General features: G+C 40.6%; 1 protein-coding gene across 1 annotated transcript in view; it reads left to right on the forward strand.

The window, feature by feature from the left end:
- Nucleotides 1-24314, forward strand: part of ncor1 (nuclear receptor corepressor 1) — a 179127-nt gene that overhangs the window by 144651 nt on the left and 10162 nt on the right. The window contains exons 20-36 of the mRNA XM_037688038.1: nucleotides 1353-1794; nucleotides 1903-2026; nucleotides 2203-2380; nucleotides 9717-9883; nucleotides 10918-11032; nucleotides 14664-14749; nucleotides 14858-15023; nucleotides 15107-15232; nucleotides 15328-15411; nucleotides 15501-15742; nucleotides 15862-16171; nucleotides 17198-17422; nucleotides 17623-17823; nucleotides 18252-18401; nucleotides 19575-19736; nucleotides 19865-20000; nucleotides 22495-22976. Of these exons, the coding sequence (XP_037543966.1) occupies nucleotides 1353-1794; nucleotides 1903-2026; nucleotides 2203-2380; nucleotides 9717-9883; nucleotides 10918-11032; nucleotides 14664-14749; nucleotides 14858-15023; nucleotides 15107-15232; nucleotides 15328-15411; nucleotides 15501-15742; nucleotides 15862-16171; nucleotides 17198-17422; nucleotides 17623-17823; nucleotides 18252-18401; nucleotides 19575-19736; nucleotides 19865-20000; nucleotides 22495-22976 (3396 nt within the window). The remainder of the gene's footprint in view (nucleotides 1-1352; nucleotides 1795-1902; nucleotides 2027-2202; nucleotides 2381-9716; nucleotides 9884-10917; nucleotides 11033-14663; nucleotides 14750-14857; nucleotides 15024-15106; nucleotides 15233-15327; nucleotides 15412-15500; nucleotides 15743-15861; nucleotides 16172-17197; nucleotides 17423-17622; nucleotides 17824-18251; nucleotides 18402-19574; nucleotides 19737-19864; nucleotides 20001-22494; nucleotides 22977-24314) is intronic.

A 24314-nucleotide genomic window follows, 5' to 3' on the forward strand; every position in this document is an offset into this window, starting at 1 on the left:
AAAACGAAGTCCAGATGACATGATTCAACCTTTTTTGTTGTTATATAAAACAAACTTTGTGTTCTGCCTACCTGTGTTATGATGTCATGTAAAAGGTCATTTCAAATTTTGGTTTTAAACATTTAATCCATATGTTTTAAATACTGCAAACCATCTGTCTGATCACCATGGCAACAGCTGCAGAGAGCACATACATCAGACAGTTATCTGTCAATTATATATAATTTTTATATCTAAATCAGTGTTTTTAAAACGTAATGGGTGATGTTTTCTTTCTGTCTTGTCTGACATTGTGTATTTCACAGTTTACATTGAACTTAAGAGTGGAATTTAAAAAAAAGTGTTTATTTTTAAAACCTGTCCATGTTTATTTGAAGCTTTGGCCATAATGAGACCAAACATTAATTCATTTCAGTTTATTTATATATCCACATATCACAACAAATTTGTCTCAGGACACTTTACAGCATTTGGCCAAACTCAAGGCCCAGGGGCCAAATGTGGCCCTCGTTGACATCTTATTTGGCCCCCAAGATGATATGTGAAACATAAAATACGTTTATCTCTTGAATTTTTTCAGTAATCTTTGATTATCATGTCGAAAGCACAACAGAGAACATCAAATGAGACCAATCAAACTCTTGTTGAGGAAGCTGTGACCAAGAAAAGATATTGGTTATCTAATTTGAGGAAGAAACCTCCAGCAGAACCAGGCTCAGGACAAGCTCATTTCAGCATTATTTGTTGTTTAGTAAAGAAAAATTTGATGCAGACATCATGTAAACATCCAAAGCTACAGACCTGAATGTCCAGGTCTTAAAAAACTATGCTCAAAAAATAACAAATAATGCTTTTATTTAATCTGTCTTGTCCTTCAAGTCTGTCTACCTTGATTTTTAAAAGTGTACTGTGATGGAATAAATGCTAAAGGGGCAGAGCTGTTCACATGAAAATAAATCGTGAATTTAATAAATTGGCAGTCAAAATGCAGCACCACGGCTCACTGGTCACTTGGTTGCAAACACTTTAAATTCAGTGAGACTAACTAAAAATGAGCCCATTTTCTTTCAGTTTTGAGTTACCAACTAGTCCACCAGCAGTGAGACATGGACTTCATGTTGGCTAATAGTTTCATCCTTTCTCATCTAGTTGAGACAAACTTGAAATGAAGATTAATTAGAAGACATCGCAGCTAGATACATATAATTTTCTCTAAGCTAAATGATGACTGTTATTGTTTTATTAATAACTGACACTTGGTCTTAAAAGTTTTTAATATACAGTACCTCTCTGTTTCATAGCCAGTTGTTTTATTTAACATGCACTAATTCATCTGATTTTTTTTCCCTCAGGTGGAGACCACAGCTCTGACACAGAGAGCGCCCCTTCTCCTTCTCAGGCTGACTCTACAAAATCATCCGACTCCAAAATACCAGACAGCACCGCGAATGATGCTCAGTGCACGGACCAGGACAAAGGTCAAGCCAGCAATGCAAAGGTGTCTGAATCTTCATTTGAGGACCTTCGTGTCAAAGAAGAGAAAAGCCCTGAGAGCGAGGCTGGGTCACAGGAGGAAAAAGTCCGGGTTGCTTCTTTCACTGCTCCGGTGCATCCCAAAACTGAACCTCAGGATGTGGACATGAAAGCTGGAGAGGTTCAAGTCAAAGTAGAGCCTGAGATCAAGGAAAAGGTAGAAAATCAAAGTGAAAGACAGGGAGAGCTCCACTCAGATAATGACTCAAGCGCCACCTGCAGTGCTGATGAGGATGTAGATGCAGAGCCTGAGCGACAGAGGTGAGTCTCTGTAATCCCAGCATTCAACTTGTGTGTACATAATTGTGTTGTGCAAGAGTTGTATCATGGTTTTCGAGTGTTATTAAGACATTGTGCCCAACTCTACAGACTACACCCCATGGACAAACCCTCGATGCTCAGCTCTCCAGGCTCTGTGCTTGTATCCTCACCTAAACAAGCCCATCTCAGCATCCAGCAAATGGAGCAGCGAGCAGCTACCATCCCACCCATGGTTAGTTTCATATAGTTTTATTTTGACTAGCACATGTATATGAATATGTTGTGTCTTTATTCTTTTGCTAGGCTCTTGATTCTTTTTTTATGAAGCATTTTGTTTATTGAACTTTTTTTTTTTAAATGAACTAATTTTAAGACCTTTGTATTCTCATCCCCTCCCTAATTATCTAGGTGCCTGGTCCTTATGGCCCCGGTGGAGTGTCCATCACTGGTTTAACAATGTTTCAACACCAAATCAAAGCAGTTCATGACTCAGCACACCAGGAGGAGAAGCAGAGGCCAGATCAAGGAGACCTGGAACGTAGACCTCCCTTTAGCACTCGCAGCCCGACCGTGCTGGACAGGGACGGTAAGGAGAGCCAAAACTACTATTGTTTCTAAAGCAGTTTTTTTTTTTTCCCCAGTTCATAACCCCTCTCATTTCCTAAAAAGCTAATGTGCTTGTAAGGTCTCATTAATTTATACAAGGTTTCCATGGGACATTAAAAAGCATTAAATGGATTTAACAAAATTCAGGGCCTTAAGTGACATTGAAAATTCATTAAATTTGAACCTCAGTGACTTGTTTTCACTTGTTTTCAATAAAAATGTGTTGAGTAATGTTGGAAACTGCTCAGCCAAACACTCATCATGGTGATATATTAGAGTTACATTAGAGTAACGCGGAGCCATTATTAATTGTTTCTGGCTGGTCGGTGCTCACCTGTCAGAAGATCGTGTGTTCGAGGTAAAATGGGAAAACTTCAGGAGCAGAAACACAATGGGTTAATGCAAACTCAAGCTAAAGTGGTTGGAAAACAAGGAATTTATAGCCTGTTGATGATCAGGATGGTGAAGGATTTTACAGGAAAAGAATAGCTGAAAGTCAACGTGGAAAGGTGAGTCGGTGGTGTGAAAAAAAATGTTTAGCTGCTGTGCGGGCGCACACAGCTAGGGCTGGGTACCTTTCTAAAAAAATCGGTACCGGTGTCGGTACCTTCACTTCGGTGTCGGTTCCTGGACGGTTCTTTTTTCGGTACCAATTTTGTAATTGCTATTAATTCTAACGAATAAAATTGCGTTACACATTACAGTACAAATTGTGAGTTTTATTTTTTAACTTTGGTATTTTTCTATTCCAAGCAGTTTTCTTACATAAAAACAAACAAATAATTTCCAGGTCAAAAGAGCAATTACAAACCAGTGACACGTCAGTGTTTAACGCTCACTGCTACACACTGAGGACCTTTTCACTTAACAGTTTTTCTTCAGAAACATCAACCTGTCTGCTTTCTCTGGACACAAACAAGCCCGCTCCTGGCTGATGGTGTCTCCAGCAGTAGAAAATGTTCACTCCGAGGCTGTAGATGATGCTTGTTGCACACACAGATACCTGTTTGTCAGTTTGATAGCACTGACATATTGTCCCTCACATTCCACCAGCAGGTCACTGGATTCAATGAGGTAGGGTTGATGCAGACTTCTGCACCTCTGTGTCTCTTCCTGAATCTTCTCTGTGGTTCTCTGGGGTTTAGGGCTCTGATCATCTCCCTAATTGCCATGAGAACAAAACATCAACAATAACATGGTTGTGTTATTATTGATGAAAAAACATTATCTAGGCTGAGAGATAAAAGTTTAACTGGTCAACAAAATCCTTTAAAGTTTAATTTACCTCCAACATGCAGCTCCACTGTAGAAAAAGGCAGCAAATTTTTAACAACAAAGTCTGATTGTCCTGTGGCCCCCACCTCGCTTTTCTTTTGTCCTCACATCTGGGTCAGAACCTCCTGTGAGGAGAACATGAACATAAACTGTGAACATTAGTGAACTGTTTAAGCAGCTGACTAAGGATGAGCACATTTTTACAAGCTAAGATTTATGTTCTCTTCTCCACCCTAAACTCTGTTCTCCACCTCACTGAACCATCACCTCTGGAAGCCTCGACTGAGCTGTGCAACAACTTCTTACATTTCTTTTTGGAAAAAATTGCGACCACCAGGGCTCTCATTTCCCCTCAAACTCATGACCCATCCATCCCACCTCAATCTGTAGCTCCTTTTGACCATTTTGAACCCATCACTCTATCTTCTCTAGAGCAGGTCATGTGTAGCTTGAAACCTTCTGGTTCCCCCTTTGATGTAGTCCCCCCTCGACTACTAAAGGAGGTGTTTACAACTCTAGGTCCGTCCATTCTTGCCATAGTAAACAGTAGTTTATCCACCGGCATGGTGCCAAAATCCTTTAAACATGCTGCTGTCCAGCCTCTCCTGAAAAAAACAAACCTTGACCCCTCAATCGTTTCCAACTACCGGCCTGTCTCCAAACTCCCATTTGTTTCTAAAGTACTGGAGAAAATAGTCGAGTCCCAGTTGAAGTGCTTCCTGGCGGATCACGCCATCTTAGAGCTATTCCACTCTGGCTTTAAACCTCTCCACAGCACTGAAACTGCCCTGCTGAAGGTCTTTAACAACATCTTCAGATCCACAGATACTGGTGATTCTGTGCTGCTTGTCCTGTTGGACCTCTCAGCTGCCTTTGACACCATCGACCATGAGATCCTCATTGCTAGGTTGGAGCAGTGGGTGGGTGTCACAGGATCAGCCCTCAATTGGTTCAGATCTTACCTCGCTGACAGATCCTTTTGTGCCTCCATCAAGGATTTTAGTTCCGCAGAGGCAGAGATTAAATGGGGGGTTCCGCAGGGGTCCATCCTGGGTCCCCTCCTATTCTCTTTATACCTGCTGCCGCTTGGTGCTATTTTCCAGAAACACAACATGCCCTTCCACTTTTATGCCGATGACTGTCAAATTTACTTCCCCCTAAGACACAATGGTACATGCTCTATTCAACCGCTGCTCAACTGCCTGGCTGATATCAGGGACTGGATGGCTTTAAACTTAAGTTTCAATGAAAAGAAGTCTGAAGTCATGTTGTTCCCTCCCAATGACACGATCACAAACCACTGCATCGACCTTTCCGCTCTAACCCTGTCAGAAAAACAGAGTCACTAATCTGGGCGTGATAATGGACCCTTCCCTGAAGCTTAACAATCATGTAAACATGATCGTTAAATCATGCTTCTTCCAACTGAGGCGGCTGTCTAAACTGAAGCCCATATTATCCTGATGCATGCTCAATAATCCAGGTAGAAAAATCCAAAAAAGTTCAATCTGGTCCTCTGGACATTCAAAAAAAACAAAAACAAAACAAAGCAAAAAAATGTTTCTAGATTTTTTTTGCTTTGTTTTGTTTTTGTTTTTTTTGAATGTCCAGAGGACCAGATTGAACTTTTTTGGATGAAGCCCATATTGTCCAAAAATAACCTGGAGACAGTAATATATGCATTCATTACATCTAGACTTGATTACTGCAATTCGCTTCTGTTTGGTATCAGTCAGACCTCCATTGCACGACTACAACTGGTCCAGAATGCAGCACCCCGATTTTTAACCAGTACAGGCAAAAGAGAGCACATTACACCAGTTTTGGCCTCACTGCACTGGTTACCGGTTCACTTTCGAATCCAGTTCAAAATACTCATGTATGTCTACAAATCACTGAACAGTTTCTCTCCCCCATCTCTCTGATTTGCTACAACCATATGTCCCACCACGCTCCCTGAGGTCAGCGGACCAGTTGCTTCTCACAGTTCCAGGAACTCGTCTTAAGCGCAGAGGTGACAGGGCCTTCTCTGTAGCAGGACCAAGACTTTGGAACGCGTTACCTCTGCTTGTCAGACAGGCCCCCTCCCTCTCGGTTTTCAAGTCCCGTTTAAAAACTCACTACTATTCAATAGCTTTCAACACAAGATGATCTGTGTTTTGATCCTGTATGCTCCACACTGGTTTGTCGTCATTATCTGCATCGTTTTTTGTCTATATTCTGATTTACCTCATTTAGTATTTTGCTTTGTGTGTTACCTGTTGTTCTGTCTGTACAGCACTTTGGTTGGCTTTGTAGCTGTTTTAAGTGCTCTATAAATAAAGTGGTATGGTATGGTATCTTACTGTCAGTCTTTAGTTAGCTTCTGAGTTTAGCTAGCTACGTAGATAAAATAAATTTACACACTAAAATGCTAAAGTTAGCGTTACATGGATCATAGTTTATTTCACCGCGATGCACGTGTTAAGCTGCAGTTACGCTAACAAACGTAACTCACCAGCTGAAACTCACAGAGACGTCCTCGGAGTTCTTTGATGAAGAGTCCGGTCATGGAGATAAAGAATCAGGACGTTCAGGCTCTACTCACAGGCTGACTTTAATGCTGAGAGGAGGAGGAGGAGGGGGAGGCTAATGAACTCAAAGTCAGAGTCAGAGATTCTTTATTGTCATTCGCACCTCATGTGGTACATGTGGTGGAGCAAAATTATGTACACAGGGTCCCAGTTACATCCAACAATAAAATGTATAAGAAAAACAGTAATAACATCCAAGATATGAACTAAGAAAAACATCAACTAAATATACACTAAGCACTCATAACATAAAAACATTGAACATCAGCACAAACATGAGCATGAGTCTGTGTGAGCGGATGTGCACGCATGAACACATCAACATTGAAAGAGATCAGCAGCAACAAGATGCGGTTTTTCACAGTGATTATTCTAGTTAGAGATTCTCTAGTTAGAACTCTTCTCTCCTCGCAGAAAAACACAGAGCAACTTTCTGCAGCGCGTGTTGTCGAAGCTGTTCTACAACACGCGCTGCACACGTGAACCCGTCTGTGGGCGTCACCAGCACCATAGACATAATTATACATAGATTAGGTACGGCAGCTCTATACAGCTCTGGATGTAATCTGGGTGTAGTCTGTTTGTCATATGTCTGGTGTTTTGCCTGCCTGCATGCTGAAACCACGTGACACGTTACAGCCAACACCGAAAGAAGAGTGACGTTTCAATACATACACCGACCGGTGAAGTTCGGTCGGTGCCATAAAAGAACCTCGGTTCGGTACTCAGCCCTACACACAGCCAGTTTAAGTGTCTGTCTCAGTTTGATTAGCTGTTTTTGTCTACTTCTTGAATTAAACAATATTAATACTTAAAGATGAATTTGTATGCCCAGTGTAGTAAAGGTGTGTCTCTGTTTAAAGTTTAGTTGGTTGATTTCTGCAGGAACCCTGTTATAAATAAACACGTTTGATGGGAATGTCTGATCAAAATGGAATTACTGTGTGAAATTAGACAAAAAAGTGTTAGTTATCTGACATGAGTCTATCGGAGCCCACGGGTCCTTCTGGGCTTTTAGACGTAGTTTATCCTCTCAGAAAGAAGCAGCGACATCATGGTTTGATTTTTTTTTTTTTAAGCTTTTAGCACCTTTAAGTCAAAGTGCTGTGCAGAGTAGGGCAGACAGTAAGTTGCTGAGCTTTAACACCAACATAACAAACGTTTTAGCAGGTGTGTCCAGGTGGTGTTGTTTGCACAGGTCCATCCGTTCTGGGTCAGCTCTGCTCACAGCGCTGGCCTGTTACTTCAGAAGAGATTCATTTCCCTTTGTCCTCGTGCCTTTGTACCGGCTATACCCTCCATGCTTTGTGACGTGATGCTGGCTCTGGACCAGGAGGCTCAGTATGGTCACCCAGACACAACCACCCCCCTGTGAGCTAAGGCCAGTTTGAGCCTATCCACCCCCCTACTCCCTACTACAGTGTGCCAAAAGCGTCCTCCTGCTGTAGCCCGTCCACCCCAGCTTCCTATGTGTAGCGTTTTTCATTAATATAAACCATCCCAATACAATCCAACAATTTTCAGTATTTTCACACAGACTCATCCCAATACAACAATAGTTTTTTTTGTGTTTGCCTTTTGTAGTTTTGACTCCACTGGCAGTAACATTTTTTTAATTCAAACTCAAAACAATGAGATTTTGCTCTGTTAGAGCAAATTTTTAATAAATCCAAAACGGTCTAAATGCCTATGTTTCAATTTCTGTCATCTGTATAGAAAATAAGCAGGAGAACAAATTAATTATGTTATGACAGTTTTGATTCAGTCGTAAGTTGAGATTTGTTGCTTTAGAGAACTTTTGACTTGTTTAGTTTAGTTTTTGGCTTAACGTGTGTCCACATCAACTACACACTTTGTATATTGTCTAGTTAAAATCATTGTTTAACTAAAATAAAGAATGCAGTTTAATATTTCAGATGCTGATTAAAGGTTATAAAACATTTTAGCTAATGGTCTTATTTTGACAGCATTCGTTTTTTTGAGTATGTGAAGTTTATTACGTAGGCCTAATGGTTTAGATTCTTGAGTTATGCACAAACACATGGTATGTTGGTGCGCACGTGCACCAACTTCATAACAGAAATTTGTTTTATTCCCTGAAGCATGTCATCCTGTCACTAATGACATGGTTTTTTGACAGCTACACTTTTCTTGCCTCTGAAAGAAGCTGAGGGTTTATCTCAGTGGATAGTTTCCATCAGCGTTCAGTTTTCTTTGCACTTTTCTTGCATTTCATTGCGTGAGAGATATGACTCGTTTCAAAGGCAGTAATTAAAGATGAGTATTAGTAAAGTACTTACCCTGGTATGTTTCTGCTTGTATTTGATCCATCGTTTGACTGACCAATTGTAGTATTTTATATTTTGTTGAAGCCAGGGCATGTATGCTTTATACTATGCTGCACGTCTTGGTTATTAATAAGTTCTAGATGATTTATTGGTACATTAAGGCACTTTGTGATTAGATAGACAAATTAGCTAAACAGTAGACAAATTATATAAAATGACTGAACTGCAACAGTGCAGTTATCGACCAAGATCAATGCATATGGTACTTTGTTCATTTTATAGGAACAGATTAGCACTGAATTAATTGTAGAATAAAGTTTAGTTATTGAATGAGTAGGATGATCGAACACTGACTTTCTAAATGACTATATTAGAATTTTATATTCAAATGCACTTGTACTGAAACTAACAAGTAAAATATGTAAATTGGGAATATTTAGCATCCAAGTAAGTACATTTCCACAGATTATTCAGTTTTTAGACAATTTTAAAGAAATTGATATAGCTTAGTTACAGAGGCAGTGTCATTATGATATACAAGAGAAAAGGAGGAGAATTAAAACAATAAGTTGAGTTTTTGATAAACTTTAGTTTTGTGTTTTTTTTTTATTTTTATCTTTTTTTAAAGATTTTTCTTTTGTATTAATATTTGCAGTAGATAAGTTTTGTTCATCACTTCCTTAATAATTTGGCTCTTCTGGTGCTGAATCAATTTGAACAGTTTTGCAACATGTTTTTTTTTTTTCTTTTTTTTTTTTTTCTCTGAGCCTGCAGGATGATGACGTTCATACCTGCTGCTGGAGTAACTTGCTCAGCCATTTGCATTTTTGATGGTGCAGAGTCTCTACAGAGAGGTTACTCTCAGTGTGCATCTGTTTATTTGCGGTCTGTTCTGATCTGTTTAGTCTGCTCAGCTGTCCCAGGGTACATTAAAGCAGACTGAAAGCACAGACCTGAGGTAGCTCTGTCTGAAAAGAGGCCATTAACTGTGGACTTTGGTTTCCAGAACAAGGATGAGTCTTTTAAATATCAGTCTTGAGGGAAAATTATACTTGCAATGATGTTTTAGAGTTTAGGCAGCAGAGGATATTTAGAGAATTGGATTAGAGGATTTTATATTTGCTGTTAAACGTTCACGTGAGTAATCAAGTGTGTTTTGTTTCCCTTATTTTCCCATTAGTCCTCCACCCTGCCTCCAACCAGCTGATCCAAAGTGTAAATGATGGAGTCCGCGTGACGTTCAGCCGAACCACTCGACCTCCCAACATTCCCTCTCCTCCTCCACTCATTCCAACCAGCAAGCCCACAGACAAGCCCTCCTTCATCCATGGAGGCTCCATCTCCCTGGTAAGGCTCGCAGGTCATGATCTGAAGCTGTTCTAAACGACTCAGTCCATTGCACTCTTACTACTGATACTAATGTGGACAAATCTAACTTTAATCATGTTCATGTGTGCTGTTAACATGAATACTGGGTTTATTTTCATCACCATCACATGCTCGACTCTGGCTAACCTCATTTGCAGCCATGTTTACATGGACATAAGTGATCGGATTAAACGGCCATTCAGAATAAAAATGCGTCATGTAAACGCCCCATTCGGATTATTCTGAGCTGATTCAGCTTGATCCGAATGAATTTGTAATCAGAATGAGAGGGGTTGTTTATGCTGATTCATAATCTGAACAGTGTGCATGTAAACACTTAATCTGATCATTTTATTCCGATCGTGGAAAACTGACCTGACTGTGCATGTGCGACCTGTCAACCTCATGTGTTTCCGCCTGGCTAGATGCTAATAAGTCGGGGAAGTAAAACTGGTCGGTGAGCGACAACATTTCTACTAGAAATTTTGAAAGAGCTCAAAATGGTCTGTATTACCTGTAGCTCAGTCAGGGAGTGCAGTAACGTCTCCACCATCATTAAAACCTGGTGCGGGTCCATTTTGGGTGCTCAGGTTTGTTTACATTCATCCTGGAAGTAGAACTTCTTCTTCTGTGGTTTCTTTAAGGAGCGTTTACCACTCTGCGCATGTCAGTACTTCAGTTCAGAATAAAAGCCCTCTGCATATAAACGCTCATCATGATCGGATTGTGCCCATGTAAACGATATATTTGGATTATTTAATCCAAATACATTTCAATCCGATCAAAGAATTTTGTGCATGTAAACATAGCTAATGTTGGTCCTAACCTTATCATATTTTAATAAAATACTGATTTCTGTATAATGAGTGCTTATGTTTAGTTATTACTTGACATCATTGGGTTGGTGTTAACATATAAAACATGATCAATATCACTTGACACCACTTTATTATTCTCTCATAACTGCAGTAACTTGAACATAAGATGAGTTATTTGTCCTCATTTTTATTTAGGGAACTCCTGGCACATATTTGCCCTCCCATGCTGTCTATGGACCAGAGGGGACTAAGAGCTCTGTGGGCTCCATCTCTCTGGGTCTGCCTCGACAGATGGATCCCAACAAACCTGGTAGGATGACAGACTGTCACATGACTGATCTTTTTTTTTCGTTGTTTTGCTCCATTTGAACAAACGTGACAGAAAATCTAACTAGACTGGTGTAAAGGACAAACCTCTCCTTAGTGACAACCGCTGATGGCCTTAAGAATCTTAGTGCACCAAACAATTATCTTTTTAAATTATTTTATTTTATGATTGTTTTTGGAAGACTAATATAAAAGCATTTTCTCTTCCAGTGGTTTGGAGAGCTATTATGTTCTTTTGCTTAAAGAAAGGCAGAAGGTGGCAATTAGGATACCACTATTCTGGGCAAATAAACATTATCAGTTATGCTGATTTCAAGCTTTTCTGTGTTTTACAGGTGCAGCTCAAAAAATTTGAATTTTGTGAAGAAGTTCAATTTTTTGTCAAGTGAAACTCATATTACATAGATCCATTAACGGTAAATGGATTGTACTTGTATAGCGACTTTCTATCTTATCAAGGTACTCAAAGCGCTTTACACTACAATCTGTGCCCTCATTTACCCATTGATACAGCACTCTAGTAAATCATTCTATAAAGACTAACTAGTGCTTTTTAGATCACATTTCAGGTCTCTCTTGTAAATGAGTCCTCGAGGCTCAATGGGATTTACCTGTCTAAATAAAGGTTGAATGAAAATTCATACATTGATGGGACACACATCAGATGCAGTGAGGGGTTCAGTGTCTTACCCAGGGACACTTCAGCATGTGACTGCTGGTGGAATTGAACCTCCAACTCGCCCACTGGAGGATGACTGCTCTAACCACTCAGCCACAGCTGCCCCAATTTACAAATCAAGTGACATATTTCCAGCCTTTATTTCTTGTATTTTTGGTGATTATGGTTTACGAATAGTGAAAAAACAAAACTCAGTGTCTCACCTCTCATTTGTGACAGACAAACAGGTCTTCATGCTCCTGTGTTTCATCCGAACATGCCATTCTCACTTTGTTTTTACGTAGAGTGTTTTAAGGCTTTTTCACAAGACTCCTCAGTCTGGGATTGACACATCTTTTCCCCACCTCGGTCCATTCAGAAGACACACGAAGGCGGAGATGGGGAATTGAAATACCCTACCTCTGTAGCTCCTCTCTGAGCCAGGTAGTAGCGGGCCCGTAACTGTCGGCATCAGAAAAGGTGGATTGGCTTTACGGCACCAACTGATTAGAATAATGGGACGAAGTGCTGGCATATGCTCTCGGAGACCACCCAGCTCCGAGATTTAAAAGTTAAAACCATAGCCAGACTCCTTTCGGATTTGAACTTTCGGAGTGGTTTTTTTTCTTTCTCCCAACAAAATGTAACCCTTGCAACGTTTCCACTACTGCTACCGTTATCCAAGGAGAGCACCCCGCCCTGTCAACAGAACCAAGCTCCCTGCCTACCAAATTGACCTTCACCCCCACCCCCCACCCCCTTAACAACAGCTGGCACTGACGTAGCATTACGCAATACAGACGCGCTAGCTACAAATGTAGCGCTTCGCTTCTCTGCTCTCTGCCAGCACTAACATAGTGCAACTGTCCGACGAAATATCCCAAACACATGACCATGCCCTGCCGAGGGCATGCCAAGTTGGCCAAGGGGAAACACTGCCTTGCATTTGACAATAGAAATCTATGGTAATTCCGAGACCCACAAGCTCCTTGCTCTACATGCACAGGAGGAAATGAATACAAACTTTACCTGCACAGTGAAGGATGGGGTTCTTTTGGAGAGACTGGCAAAATGAATGCAGGAGTACAGATATAACTGTGACATGAGTTGGGTTACTTCAAAACTTAAAACCCTAAAAAGAAAACTCCACCAAGTAAATGACCACAATGGTCGAAGTGGTCGCGGCTGGATAGACTGGACATACTTTGATCTCTGCAACGTAATATGGGGCAAAAGCCATCGGCGAATGTTGCTCTCATCAGCAGCTTGAGTGCAGCAACATGTCAGAGCAACTGAGTTTTGTTTTCCACGCCTCTTTTTATTCCACTTGCTGTACTCTGAAAGCTCATTTGAGCGTGGGAAGGGAGCAGCTCCATTGGTGACTTATGAACTGCCAGAGGAAGCATTAACACGGAATGGACTGTGCAGCCATTTCGCAGAACTGTCTTCTGACAGAGCCTTTAAATTATATGTTCCTCCGCTCCTTTTCTGTCATGACAAAACACATTTTTTAAAAGTCTGTCATTTTCTAAATGAATATGAAATTCTTCGCTTGGATTCCTGGGGCGGCTGTGGCCGAGTGGTTAGAGCAGTCGTCCTCCAATGCAAGAGCTGGGGGTTCGAATCCACCAGCAGTCACATGCCAAAATGTCCCTGGGCACTGAACTAGGACTGGACAATATGGCCAAAACCTTTATCACGATATATTTCTTAATTTCGGTCGATAACTATACAATTCAATATCGATATAAACAATATAAAAGCCTCAGAAAAACTGTACAAACTGTACAAATAAATTAATGTTTTGTTTTTATTTGTATTTAGCCTTCAAAGAAATTTGAAATCACCGTAAAATAAACATAAAACTCTCAACTTTGTCAATATGAATGGTTTGAACTTTAAACAACAACATAACCTAGCCCATACAGCAAACGCAGATGTTTGCTGCATGGGTTTCTCTTTTGATACAGCTGGGGGTGTTGTTTCAAGGACACATTGGCTCAAACTTTTATTGTGCTTCATATTCTGACTCTCAGCATATTCTATCGAGTGGAAACTCTTCAGATGAAACAAGTTAGATGTGTTCCCACTACTAGTTGGAAGACTCTCTGTCACATTTTACAGCACACTGACTGAAACCTGCAGTTTATCGGTTCTTGGAAAGCCGAACCACTTCCACACTGCCGAATTAGTCTTTCCTCTCATCAATTGCCATCTGCTTTCTCTTCACTTGTGAAACCTTGTTCAGTCACATTCTGACATTGGGCACTCATTTTAAAGCGAAAACTTACTGCGCGTTAGAGACTAGCCTAGCCTGCTATGGCTGACTCCTTCTGGACTTGCGCTCTGAGTGTGGTGTACGTCACCACACACTTACGTAGTTGTGTCATGGCTTTTTCTGTTCGGGTTGAAATGGCTGCCATTTGAAGCGGCTGCTTCAACCCGAACAGAAAAAGAACTGCGTCAGTGAAATGCTGTAATCATAGTGTAATGTATATTTAAATATCGAAAATGTGCTTAAAACTCATATCGCCGTTATTGAATAAAAGTATATTGTGATGTATATCAATATCGAATTATTGTCCAGCCCTACAATGAACACCTCATTGCCTCCGGTGTGTGTCCCATTGGTGTATGAATGTGATAAAGCACTGAATTAGTCTCTTTAGAATGATTTGTTCAATTAGCTTTGTATAGATCTAGTAGAGTGCTGTGTGAATGGGTAAATGAGGACACAGATTGTTGTGTAAAGAAAGCACTTTGAGTATCTTGATAAGATAAAGGCGCTATATAAGTACAGTCCATTTACCAATTCTCACACCTTTTTCTGAAGTTTGTATTGTTACATCCTCTGCATTTATATATTTTATTGAACTCAAAGTAGGGAATCCTTTAAAAAATCTTTAACACCAACCACAGATGACCCAATTTCCTTCTTCTCTTTGTAACGTTCAAGGCACTGCAGTTTCATCCATACAAGATTGCCGAGACAACCCTTCAAAGGTCGGTGAGGGCCATGCTTTTAGAGGATCAATTACTCGGGTAATTATTAGATGTGGTTTTTTTTTTTTCCCCCTCAATAGGTATTTAACACAAATGTATGCAATTTATGTTGCTTAAATTAAATGTTTTTGCTCTGCAAATAAATAGGGCACTCCGGCTCTGCCCCAGCCTAGCATTGCTGCTGACCTCTTTAAAAATACAATAACCAAGGTGGCAGAGGATCTGAGCACCCTGGATAAGGCCAGGGGGGAGCAGCAGGCCAAAGGCCATGTCATCTACGAAGGCAAGAGCGGTCACATCCTCTCCTACGATCGTAAGCACCTTGCCTTTTTATTTTGCTCAATAATTGCATTTCTTCACCAAGAATACAAACTTGATCTGTTTTTTCCTCAATAGCTATGAAGAACTCCAGGGAAAGCACTCGAAGTCCCCGAACAAGCCATGAGCTAAAGCGCACACATGATTTAATGGAGGGACCCTTGGGGAGAGGACACCCTGGCAGGGAGGGGGCTCCATTTGAGGGTACTCTTTATTTTTCTGTGTACACTGTGTGTACTGGTTGTACATTTTTGTTTCAGATGGTAATGATGACCCTTTTTGTCCCCTTATCTCTGCAGGGTTGATTAGTAGAGCCTTACCAAGAGAAAGTCACCATGGAGACTCTAAGGAACGAACACTGATCACTGGATCTATCATGCATGGTGGATAAATATAAAGCTTGTCACATTTCAAATGTCATTAGTAGCATCAGACAAAAAAGTGGCTGAAGTGCTTTTGATTGTCTTTTAAGGGACGCCAAGAACAGCTGCTGACAATTACGAGGATGCCATAAAATATGGGAAACGGATAAAAACAGAAAGCCCACCTATCCGGACATTTGATGGGGCGATTGTTAAAGGCAAACCCTATGAAGGAGTCAGTACTATCAAAGAAACAGGACGTTCTGTTCATGAAATCCCCAGCGAGTGTCAGGATCTGTGCAAGACTGCCGACCTGCCCGACAGGAGGGTGATGGAGGGATCCATGCCTCAGGTTTGACTCTATATTTTTTGTAGACAGTTTAATTAAACTGATACTGAAAATCTAAAATTCACAAGCAGATCATTTGTTTGACTCATCTTTTGTTTAAAACTTCCTTCTCCCATTAACAGATTCACTCCCTGTCCCAGTCCACTATCAAACACAATGTCAAGTCTCTTATCACCAGTCCCAGTAAGCTTTCCCACAGCATGCCCCAACTTGAAGCAATGGAACGAGCCAAATATGAGGAGAGCAAGGCAGTCCGCCACACTTCTGTGGTTAACTCCACCGCCTCGGTCCTGCGCTCCACACACCAGGAAGCCAGCAAATCCCAACATAGCCCGAGCATGTATGAGGATGCCAATGCTCGCAGGACTCCAGTGAACTACAGCACTAATCCTGTTTCCAGAGGCTCACCTATGCTGGGACGTGCACCAGATGGTACATTCTATTTATTTTATCCACCAGTGCTGGCAAAATGTGTCATAAAATGACAATTATTTTTAAAAAATGAGTTATTTTCAAAATTTATATCTCAAAAGCTTTAAATGATACATAGTTAGTTTAAAATATTATATTTATCACCAGGTTAGCAACAAGCTTGTTTTGTTGATGAGAGTGGCGTGTTGTAATCCGGAATTTCTGCCCTATATTCATTAAAAAGGGAAATGCTTAAGCTTCACAATAACACTAAACATTAAATGAAGGGATTTCCTGGCACTACTGCACCCAGCAGAGAAAATGGTTTATTTTGAAGGAAATTATCAAGGATTATCAAAGTTTATTTTTAAAGACATACCTTTTAGACAACTTTGATTTTAAGGGTGAATTTGGAAGATTTAATGTAATTTTAGTTACTGAGGTTTCTAGATGGTGTCTTTATGAACTAATTTTTACAACTCTTTTTTTTTTAATTCATTTTTTAAATGTAAACCTAATTACAGTAAAAATCTGTATTTGCACTGCAGCCTGTGCTCATACCAACTCATTTTGCCAGTATGGGTCACATTTATTTTACTCAACACATCGTTTAGATCTATATCATCATCTTGGGTGATTAGATTGCAAGTGAACACCTCTGATTAACAGCGTTGACACCCGGCAGTAAATGAAAAACTTTTTTGTGATAGTATGTTAGCTGTGCTCATACGCACACAGCCACATCAGTTGGTTGGCTGTTAGTGAGTAAAACACAGTGTGACAGCAGCTCTGCTGATGCACCTGTGAAAGTTACAAAACATTCAGACATTTGTACAACAGTAAGGTTTTGGCATTACAACAGTTCTGAGCCATTTGAGTCACTTTATGTACCAGATGATAATCAGTGTGTGAAAATTTTCATTTTGTGTCAAAGCACAGAAGCACCTCTTGTTTCTGCAGATGTAATTTTCTTTGACAGAATTAAAAACGTTAAATTGTTACAAACACTAACAGTACGAGTCATTTGTATTCCTTTTTTTCTTGAAGGTGTCATGAGCTCAAAATCTGCTGCACATGACAGGAAGAGTGCCATGACCCCCACTCAGAGGGACAGCATCCCCGCCAAGTCGCCTGTGTCAGGAGGTGATCCTGTAGCCTCTCACAGCCCCTTTGACCCCCACCATCGGCCTGTGGTTCCTGGAGAGGTGTACCGGCCCCACTTGCCTCCACATCTGGACCCTGCGCTGGCCTTCCACAGAGTGCTGGACCCTGGTACAGTGTTTAAAGCATTCTCACTCTTTCACTTACAACAAATTAAAGACTCTGAGCAAATGGACGAAAGCAACTCAGGTCCTCTGCTTCATAGTCATTGCATGTCCAGGATCCTTTTCAGCTATTGACGTCAACAGTGGTGGTCAGTATCTGTGAGCCTTATTCGTTTCATGTGGGGTTTTTTTTCTGCTCTGCTACAGCATTCATGTTTCCCAGGCAGCCATCCTCAACAGGCTACCATAACACCTACCAGTTGTACACCATGGAGAACACGCGGCAGACCATCCTGAACGATTACATCACTTCCCAGCAGATGCATGGCATCCCTCGGGCTGACATGGCCAGAGGGCTGTCACCACGGGAACAGCCTGTTGCTATTCCTTATGCGCCTGGAGCTCGAGGTATGGGCCTCATCTCATAGGTCATGTTTCCTGTCTGCTGTGACCGGCAGTGGAAGAGCTGTGGGCAGCAGGGGCTGTAGTATGCAGAGTGTGTCCTTGTGAAGTAGTGGCTTTCCTTTTCCAGACGCCCAGAAGCAAATGACCTTTACAAATTTGGCTGATTTGCTTTTTACATCGGGGCTGCAACTGATTCGGCTACTACTCAATTTGTCGATTGGGTATAGTCATCCAAATCTTGATTTGCTGAGTGGTTGCCTTTTACAGCTTGACCACTATTCCACTTTGTTTGCAGCCCTGTTGCTTACTAATCAATCTGTATTTGAGAGTACGACTAGATGAAGGTGACGGGTTACAGCTAAGTGTTCATTGATTAAGAAATTGATGGTTTATGTTGTTCACCATTGGCCCTTTGCTTCTGTCTGTAAAAGGGATTTTTGATGTAGCCCAGATGCCTCCAACTATCCTGTTGCCTCACCCTGGGGGAACAGGTGCTCCCACTTTGGAACGCACCGCCTACCTCCCTGGAGCTCAGCCCCCTTTCCCTACTAGAGCTTTCAACCCAACTTCCATATCGCCAGGTGAGGATCCCTTCCTCCCCGATTCTTACACCCTCTGTTCCCTTCTCTTCCCTTGTCTTTCTTGCCATGATCTCCTGTTTCCTCATACTTGGTAAGAGTGCAGCTCCACACTGGTCTAATGTGTTAAAGATCAGTTTTGAGTTTTTTAATCACAAATCAAGTGAAAATATTACCACACTCACACCAGGAACGGTTTCATACACAGATATCCAGTTGATACATGACAGCTATTTTTGTCATTATTGTAACTTTAGGAGCACTTTTTAAAAATAGTTCAATTTAAATAGTTTCTTTTACATCTATGAAGTTTAGGTTTCTTCTTTCTGTTTGCATTTTCCTAATTGTCATTTGCCTAAACTTTACGTAGATTCATATAAAACTAGTTGATTTTTGTGGTGATCTGTTGGTAGATCAAGAACTCAACAGCATGGACAACATCTCTAACACAATATTCATATGAGCTTCGTGACTCATGTATTGAGAAGACTGTGTAGTAATTTCATTAAACCCTTTGTATGACATTTTAAAAAATCAACATCCTAACCCAATTAAAATTTAGTCATAATTGTGGGCAGCACAGCGCTGATACATCTAAACATTTTTCTTTCCTGTACAACATTAGCAGACTCCAAAAAAGGTTGAGTTGAAATATTCTTTTAACTTTACTCTTTGTTTTTTAGTCAAATGTGTTTTTATCAAAGTGGCCTTTGCAGTTTTAAACATTTTTGAGTTTTTTTGATCCCCAATAAGTGAACAAAAATATCAGTGATTGGTGTTCCTACTCAGTTGGTTCAGAGCTTTATGCTGTACCTACTTTTGATCATTGCACACCAAAACTAGAAGAAAAACAGGCAAACGTGTTTTGAAAGTGTCTGACGTTTAGTTCACTTTCTGAAACAAACAAAAAAGTTTATTCTTGCCGAAATGAAGTGAATACATTGATGGACAAATATTTTAGTTGTATATTGTTGCTGAAAAAAATAAGTTGATGCCAAAGTGTGTTCAAGCTGTTCCCATGCTGCAGGTCACTAAGTATTTGTGCATGTTTTGATACACGGGAGCTGAAGTGGAAACCATGATGTAACTCAGACACAACACAGATGCCGCACAGCTGGTGTAAAACCGTACGGTAATTGGTTTTTTTTTTTTGTGCATGTTGTCTCTTCCTCTCAGGCCATCCAGCCCATCTTGCTGCAGAGAGAGAACGTGAGAGGGAGCAGCAGGAGAAGGAACGGGAAAAGGAAAGGGAGCAGCAGCGGGAGAGGGAGCGCGAGCGGGAAATGCGAGAGCGGGAAATGCGAGAGCGGGAGCGAACCAATGAATATATACGTGGAGGTGAGTCCTCTTGCTGCCATTTAAAACCACAATAGACTTTTTCAAAAGAGTTCACATAATTATAGTTTACTGCAGAAAGTCATGCCATTTTGAGACAGTGATACAATGTTTCTGTTTTCTGTGTTAAGGTGCTATAGAGCAGCCGGGCCGGCCAGGGAGTCGAGGCTATCAGCACTCCCCTTCACCCTCACTTAGGACCCAGGATGTGGTAGTTCCACAACGGCCAAGCATCTTCAAAGGAAAGAGTGTCATCACATCTCTAATGTAAGATTAAAACTGCTCAGTCTTACATCACTAACCCAAGGGTGAAATGGTAAATTGACTGTACTTGTATATCACCTTTCTATCTTATTAAAATACTCCAAGTACTTTACACTACAATCTGTGCTCTCATTTACCCATTCATACAGCACTCTACTATTTCTGTACCAATAATAATCAGTGCTTTATCACATTCATACACTGATGGGACACACATCGGAGGCAATGCAATGAGGGGTTTAGTGTCTTGCCCAGGGACACTTAAGCATACAACTGCTGGTGGAATTGAACCCCCAACTCTCACAACTGCTCTAACCACTCAGCCACAGCTTCCCCAGACTGCATACAGATACAAAGTGCTGCCCGAGGGCCATTTGTGGCCCTTGGAGGGATTCAGTGTAGCCCACAACTGCAATGGTATAATTGTGGCTCCTAGTAGAGTTGCATTCGAGCCTAACAAAATTCGACCCGGCCTGGCCCTAGCCCATAGGCATTTTTTCTGAGCCCGTCCTGCCCCAACTAATTACTATAATTGTAATTACAACGCACCCCCCCCCCCCCCCCCCAAAAAAAAAAAAATTTTTGAACGGCTTTTTTTTTTAATTTATTAAGCTTTTACTGCTTTTATAAGCAAATCAGTTTGACATAATAGTTTAAAAACGTAATGAAAGGAAGATATAAGATTTCTTGTTTATTAACAATTCACAAAAATAATATTAACATACAAAACGAATATCCTAAAAAAATCAACTCTAAAGATAGGCTCATTAAACAGATGAAAAAAAATTTTTAGAACAAAATTATTTGGAAAAATATAGAACAAGGCTATTTTAATTGAATGCGTTGTTCACTTTGGCTTTTGTAGCTTTAGGTGCTGCAACTTCCTTCACCACAGAGAGAGCAAGGTGCGAAGTGGGACGTGCGTGGCTGATGATCCGGTGATCCATCTGAAGCTTAACAAGATTTTTTTTTTTTCTCTTTCAACCGGCCGGTCAGCTGACGTGCTTAGCCGATGATCCGGTGATCCATCTAAAACTTAACGCAACTTTTTTAAAATTTTTTTACCTCTTTCAACCGTCTGGTTGGACCTGAGCACGCACATGTCACACATCAGCAGGTTTCACTGTGCTGGCTTTGTAGAGCGAGTTCTCCCGTTCTGTGCTTTTGTCTAATACTTTCCAGCTCCATTATGTCGCTTGTTGTGGGTCAATTGCAAATCCTCAGATGTGCGATAAGAGCAAAGGGCGGGCGCAATTAAAATCACATCAAAAGCTCGAGCCTGATCCAGGCCACTCATCAAGCACACAATTTTGGCCGGGTTGGGCACGGGCTCGGGCCAGAAATCGCAACTCTAGCTCGTAGGCTAAAGCAGTTGATGCAGATGTAGCTCTTCTGCTAATTTAATGGCAATACAATTTATATAATGTTTATGTTTAACAGCAAAACAGATGGAAAAACAATCTCAAAATGAGCAATATTAAGTGTAATACAAACCTTTGGCTATAATTTTTATTTATTTTTTTTCCATTTCATTGTACAAAGCACCACAAACCTTTACTGATTGTAACCAAAAAGTAGCGAAGACCCCCTTTTTAGTGACTGTTTTTACATAACAGTTAGTCATACTACGCTTTGGCTTCTGAGAATAGGCTGCAATGAACTTTCCAAGTACAAGAAAACAAAAAATAGACCCAACAAATTAATAAATGAAATCCTCTTTTTGTTAAATATCAGTAGGCTTTTAATGTTTTAGATCTACAACTATTTAGAATTGGTTTTCCAACAAATTTAGTAGACTTTTGTCCTTTCTTCAAAATATTGTTCTTGTTGTTGAGCACTTAAAAAAAATACCAATTATTATTTTAATTTCAAATTTTTGTGACCCTCAATTACTTTCATCATGACAGTTTTGAACCACATATGAAAAAGTTTGTACATCTCTGCACTAGCTCGTTCTTATTTTATATATTTATAAATTTGAACAAGTTAAAATGTTAAGAGACTGTGTAACAGAGTTGTACATCTTTGTAGTTATAATTTACTTGTTAGATCTGATGCATCTTCAGATGACTGTATAAGCCAACAAAACTAAGTGTTCTTATATTCTGTAACTATTGATTCAAAACTGTCCGTGAAATGTTGCAGTGCATCTTAAAAATAAGACATTTTTATTCTTGTACTTTATAAATAATTAGAGTGGACACACCAGGGACTTTTGCGACCTCACGGCTCTAGTCTTAAGCACTTTGAGTATTTTGATAAGATAGAAAGGTACTATATAAGTACAGTTCATTTACCATTGGTCTTTAAACATGCAATCATCTCAGTCACCTCTTAACATAGTATTTATGCAAGCCAAGTGTTAGGATAATATTTACATCAGGATGTAATATGTGATAACTCTTTGTGTCAGAGGTCTTCTCATTATGTAAAACCAGGTAATTATGACTATATTTTAGGAAAACTTGTTGATGTCTTCATCTCTCCATTTCCTCAGGCCTCATCCACCTGTGGTATCATCAGCTTCACAAAGTGGCTCCCGCTACAGCACCGCAGCCGACGCTCTGGCTGCTTTGGTGGATGCCGCAGCTGCAGCTCCTCAAATAGATCTTGCAAAGGTGAAGGAGAATAAGCACGAGAGGGACGATGAAATGTCCTCACCTGCTGCAGCACGGCGAGCACCAGCCCTCTCTGAACACCAGCAGCAGGAGACAGAAAGGTGCTCTCTGCAGTCACCGTACAATAGTGCCATATCTCTGCCGGGTGGTAAACCTCATCCAGGTTACACGGAGGGTCCAGGTGTTGGACTGAAGGACAAAGTCCCTCAAACAAAGTCTCGTATTGAAGAGGAGCTTCGGACTCGGGGGAAGACAACTATCACAGCGGCTAACTTCATCGACGTCATCATCACACGCCAGATTGCTCCAGACAAAGATTCACGGGAACGAGGTTCTCAGAGCTCTGACTCTTCAAGCAGCTGTGAGTGTGTTGGAAAGAAAGAGATTAAACTAAATAAGAGTTCACTGAGTACCCTGAAACTATTTATACCTCTTAAACTTTTCCACATGTTGTGATAATGCAACTACAAAAAACTATTAAGTTTTTTACCGTTATTTTACTGTAAGTGGTAAATTAACAGCATCATGAAGACCAAGGAACAAGCCAGACAGCTTTGGGGTGGAGTTCTCCTCGACCTGTTTGGTGTGTTCCTTGGTCTTCCTGACATTGTTTGATCCTTAATAACCTCTGAGGCCTTCGCAGAACAGCTGTACTCATGCTGAGCTTAAATTACACACAGGTGGATTCTGTTGACTGATTCGGTCACTTTTGAAGGTACTGTATTTTTCACCCTATAAGTCGCAGGTTTTTGCATAATTTGCATGCCCTGCGACTTATATGCCAAAGCGACGTATTTATGGATTTTTTTCCCGTATTTATAAACCAATTTTTGGCTGAGATATGACTGTTGTCATTCATTCTGACTGAAAATATTGAACACTACCATTTTCAGCCGCTAGATGGCATTTGAGTAATATGGTATGCCGTTGTTTCATGTACCGGTAATAGGTAAAAGTGGCTATTAGTGACACAATCAGCTTACCATATCCTCCTACCTTCGTCCAGCTCGCTTGGAGCAACCGTCAAATCAGCTTCATTTCGCTGCACCGCCCCGGCAAAATGAAGCTGATTTGACCATTGAAGTTCATTTATTAAGTAAAAGTTTAACTGAGACACACATTTATTATAAATTCGAGCAAACAATTGTTTTTAGGTGTTAATCTTGTTAATTTCTAAGAACTGTGCAGCGAGTCGTTCCTCAGCGTGTGCCTGCAGCCACGAATCGGCTTTTGAAATGCAGCTGATTTGACTGTCAAAGTGCATTTATTAAGTAAATGTTAGACTGAGACACACCGTTACTATAAAGTTGAGCAAACAAATAATTGTTTTTAAGTGTTGATCTTGTTAAATTCTTGTTATAGTCCTCCCGTGCACGCTCCCATGGCCGCCATTTGGCAGCCCATCGATTTTTGGCACAACACCAGCCCACATTTCTGGGTCGTCATTGTGGACGCGTAACAAATGCGACATGTCAACGGTGACACATAATAGATGCAACTTGTACAGCGAAGCAATGTAATTATGGATTTTTCCACTTTATTAGACATATTTGGACTGATGCAACTTATAGGGTGGAACGACGTGTACGCCGTAAAATACGGTAAATTGTAAATGGTTGTTCTAGTTGCTGTAGTTTGGCTATCAGAGCAAAGAAGTTTAGGTAGAAATGCACATTGTACGTTTTAGATTTTTATTTGT

Source organism: Nematolebias whitei, chromosome 14 (assembly GCF_014905685.2).
Source record: "Nematolebias whitei isolate Nwh7 chromosome 14, NemWhi1, whole genome shotgun sequence".
Classification (NCBI taxonomy): domain Eukaryota; kingdom Metazoa; phylum Chordata; class Actinopteri; order Cyprinodontiformes; family Rivulidae; genus Nematolebias; species Nematolebias whitei.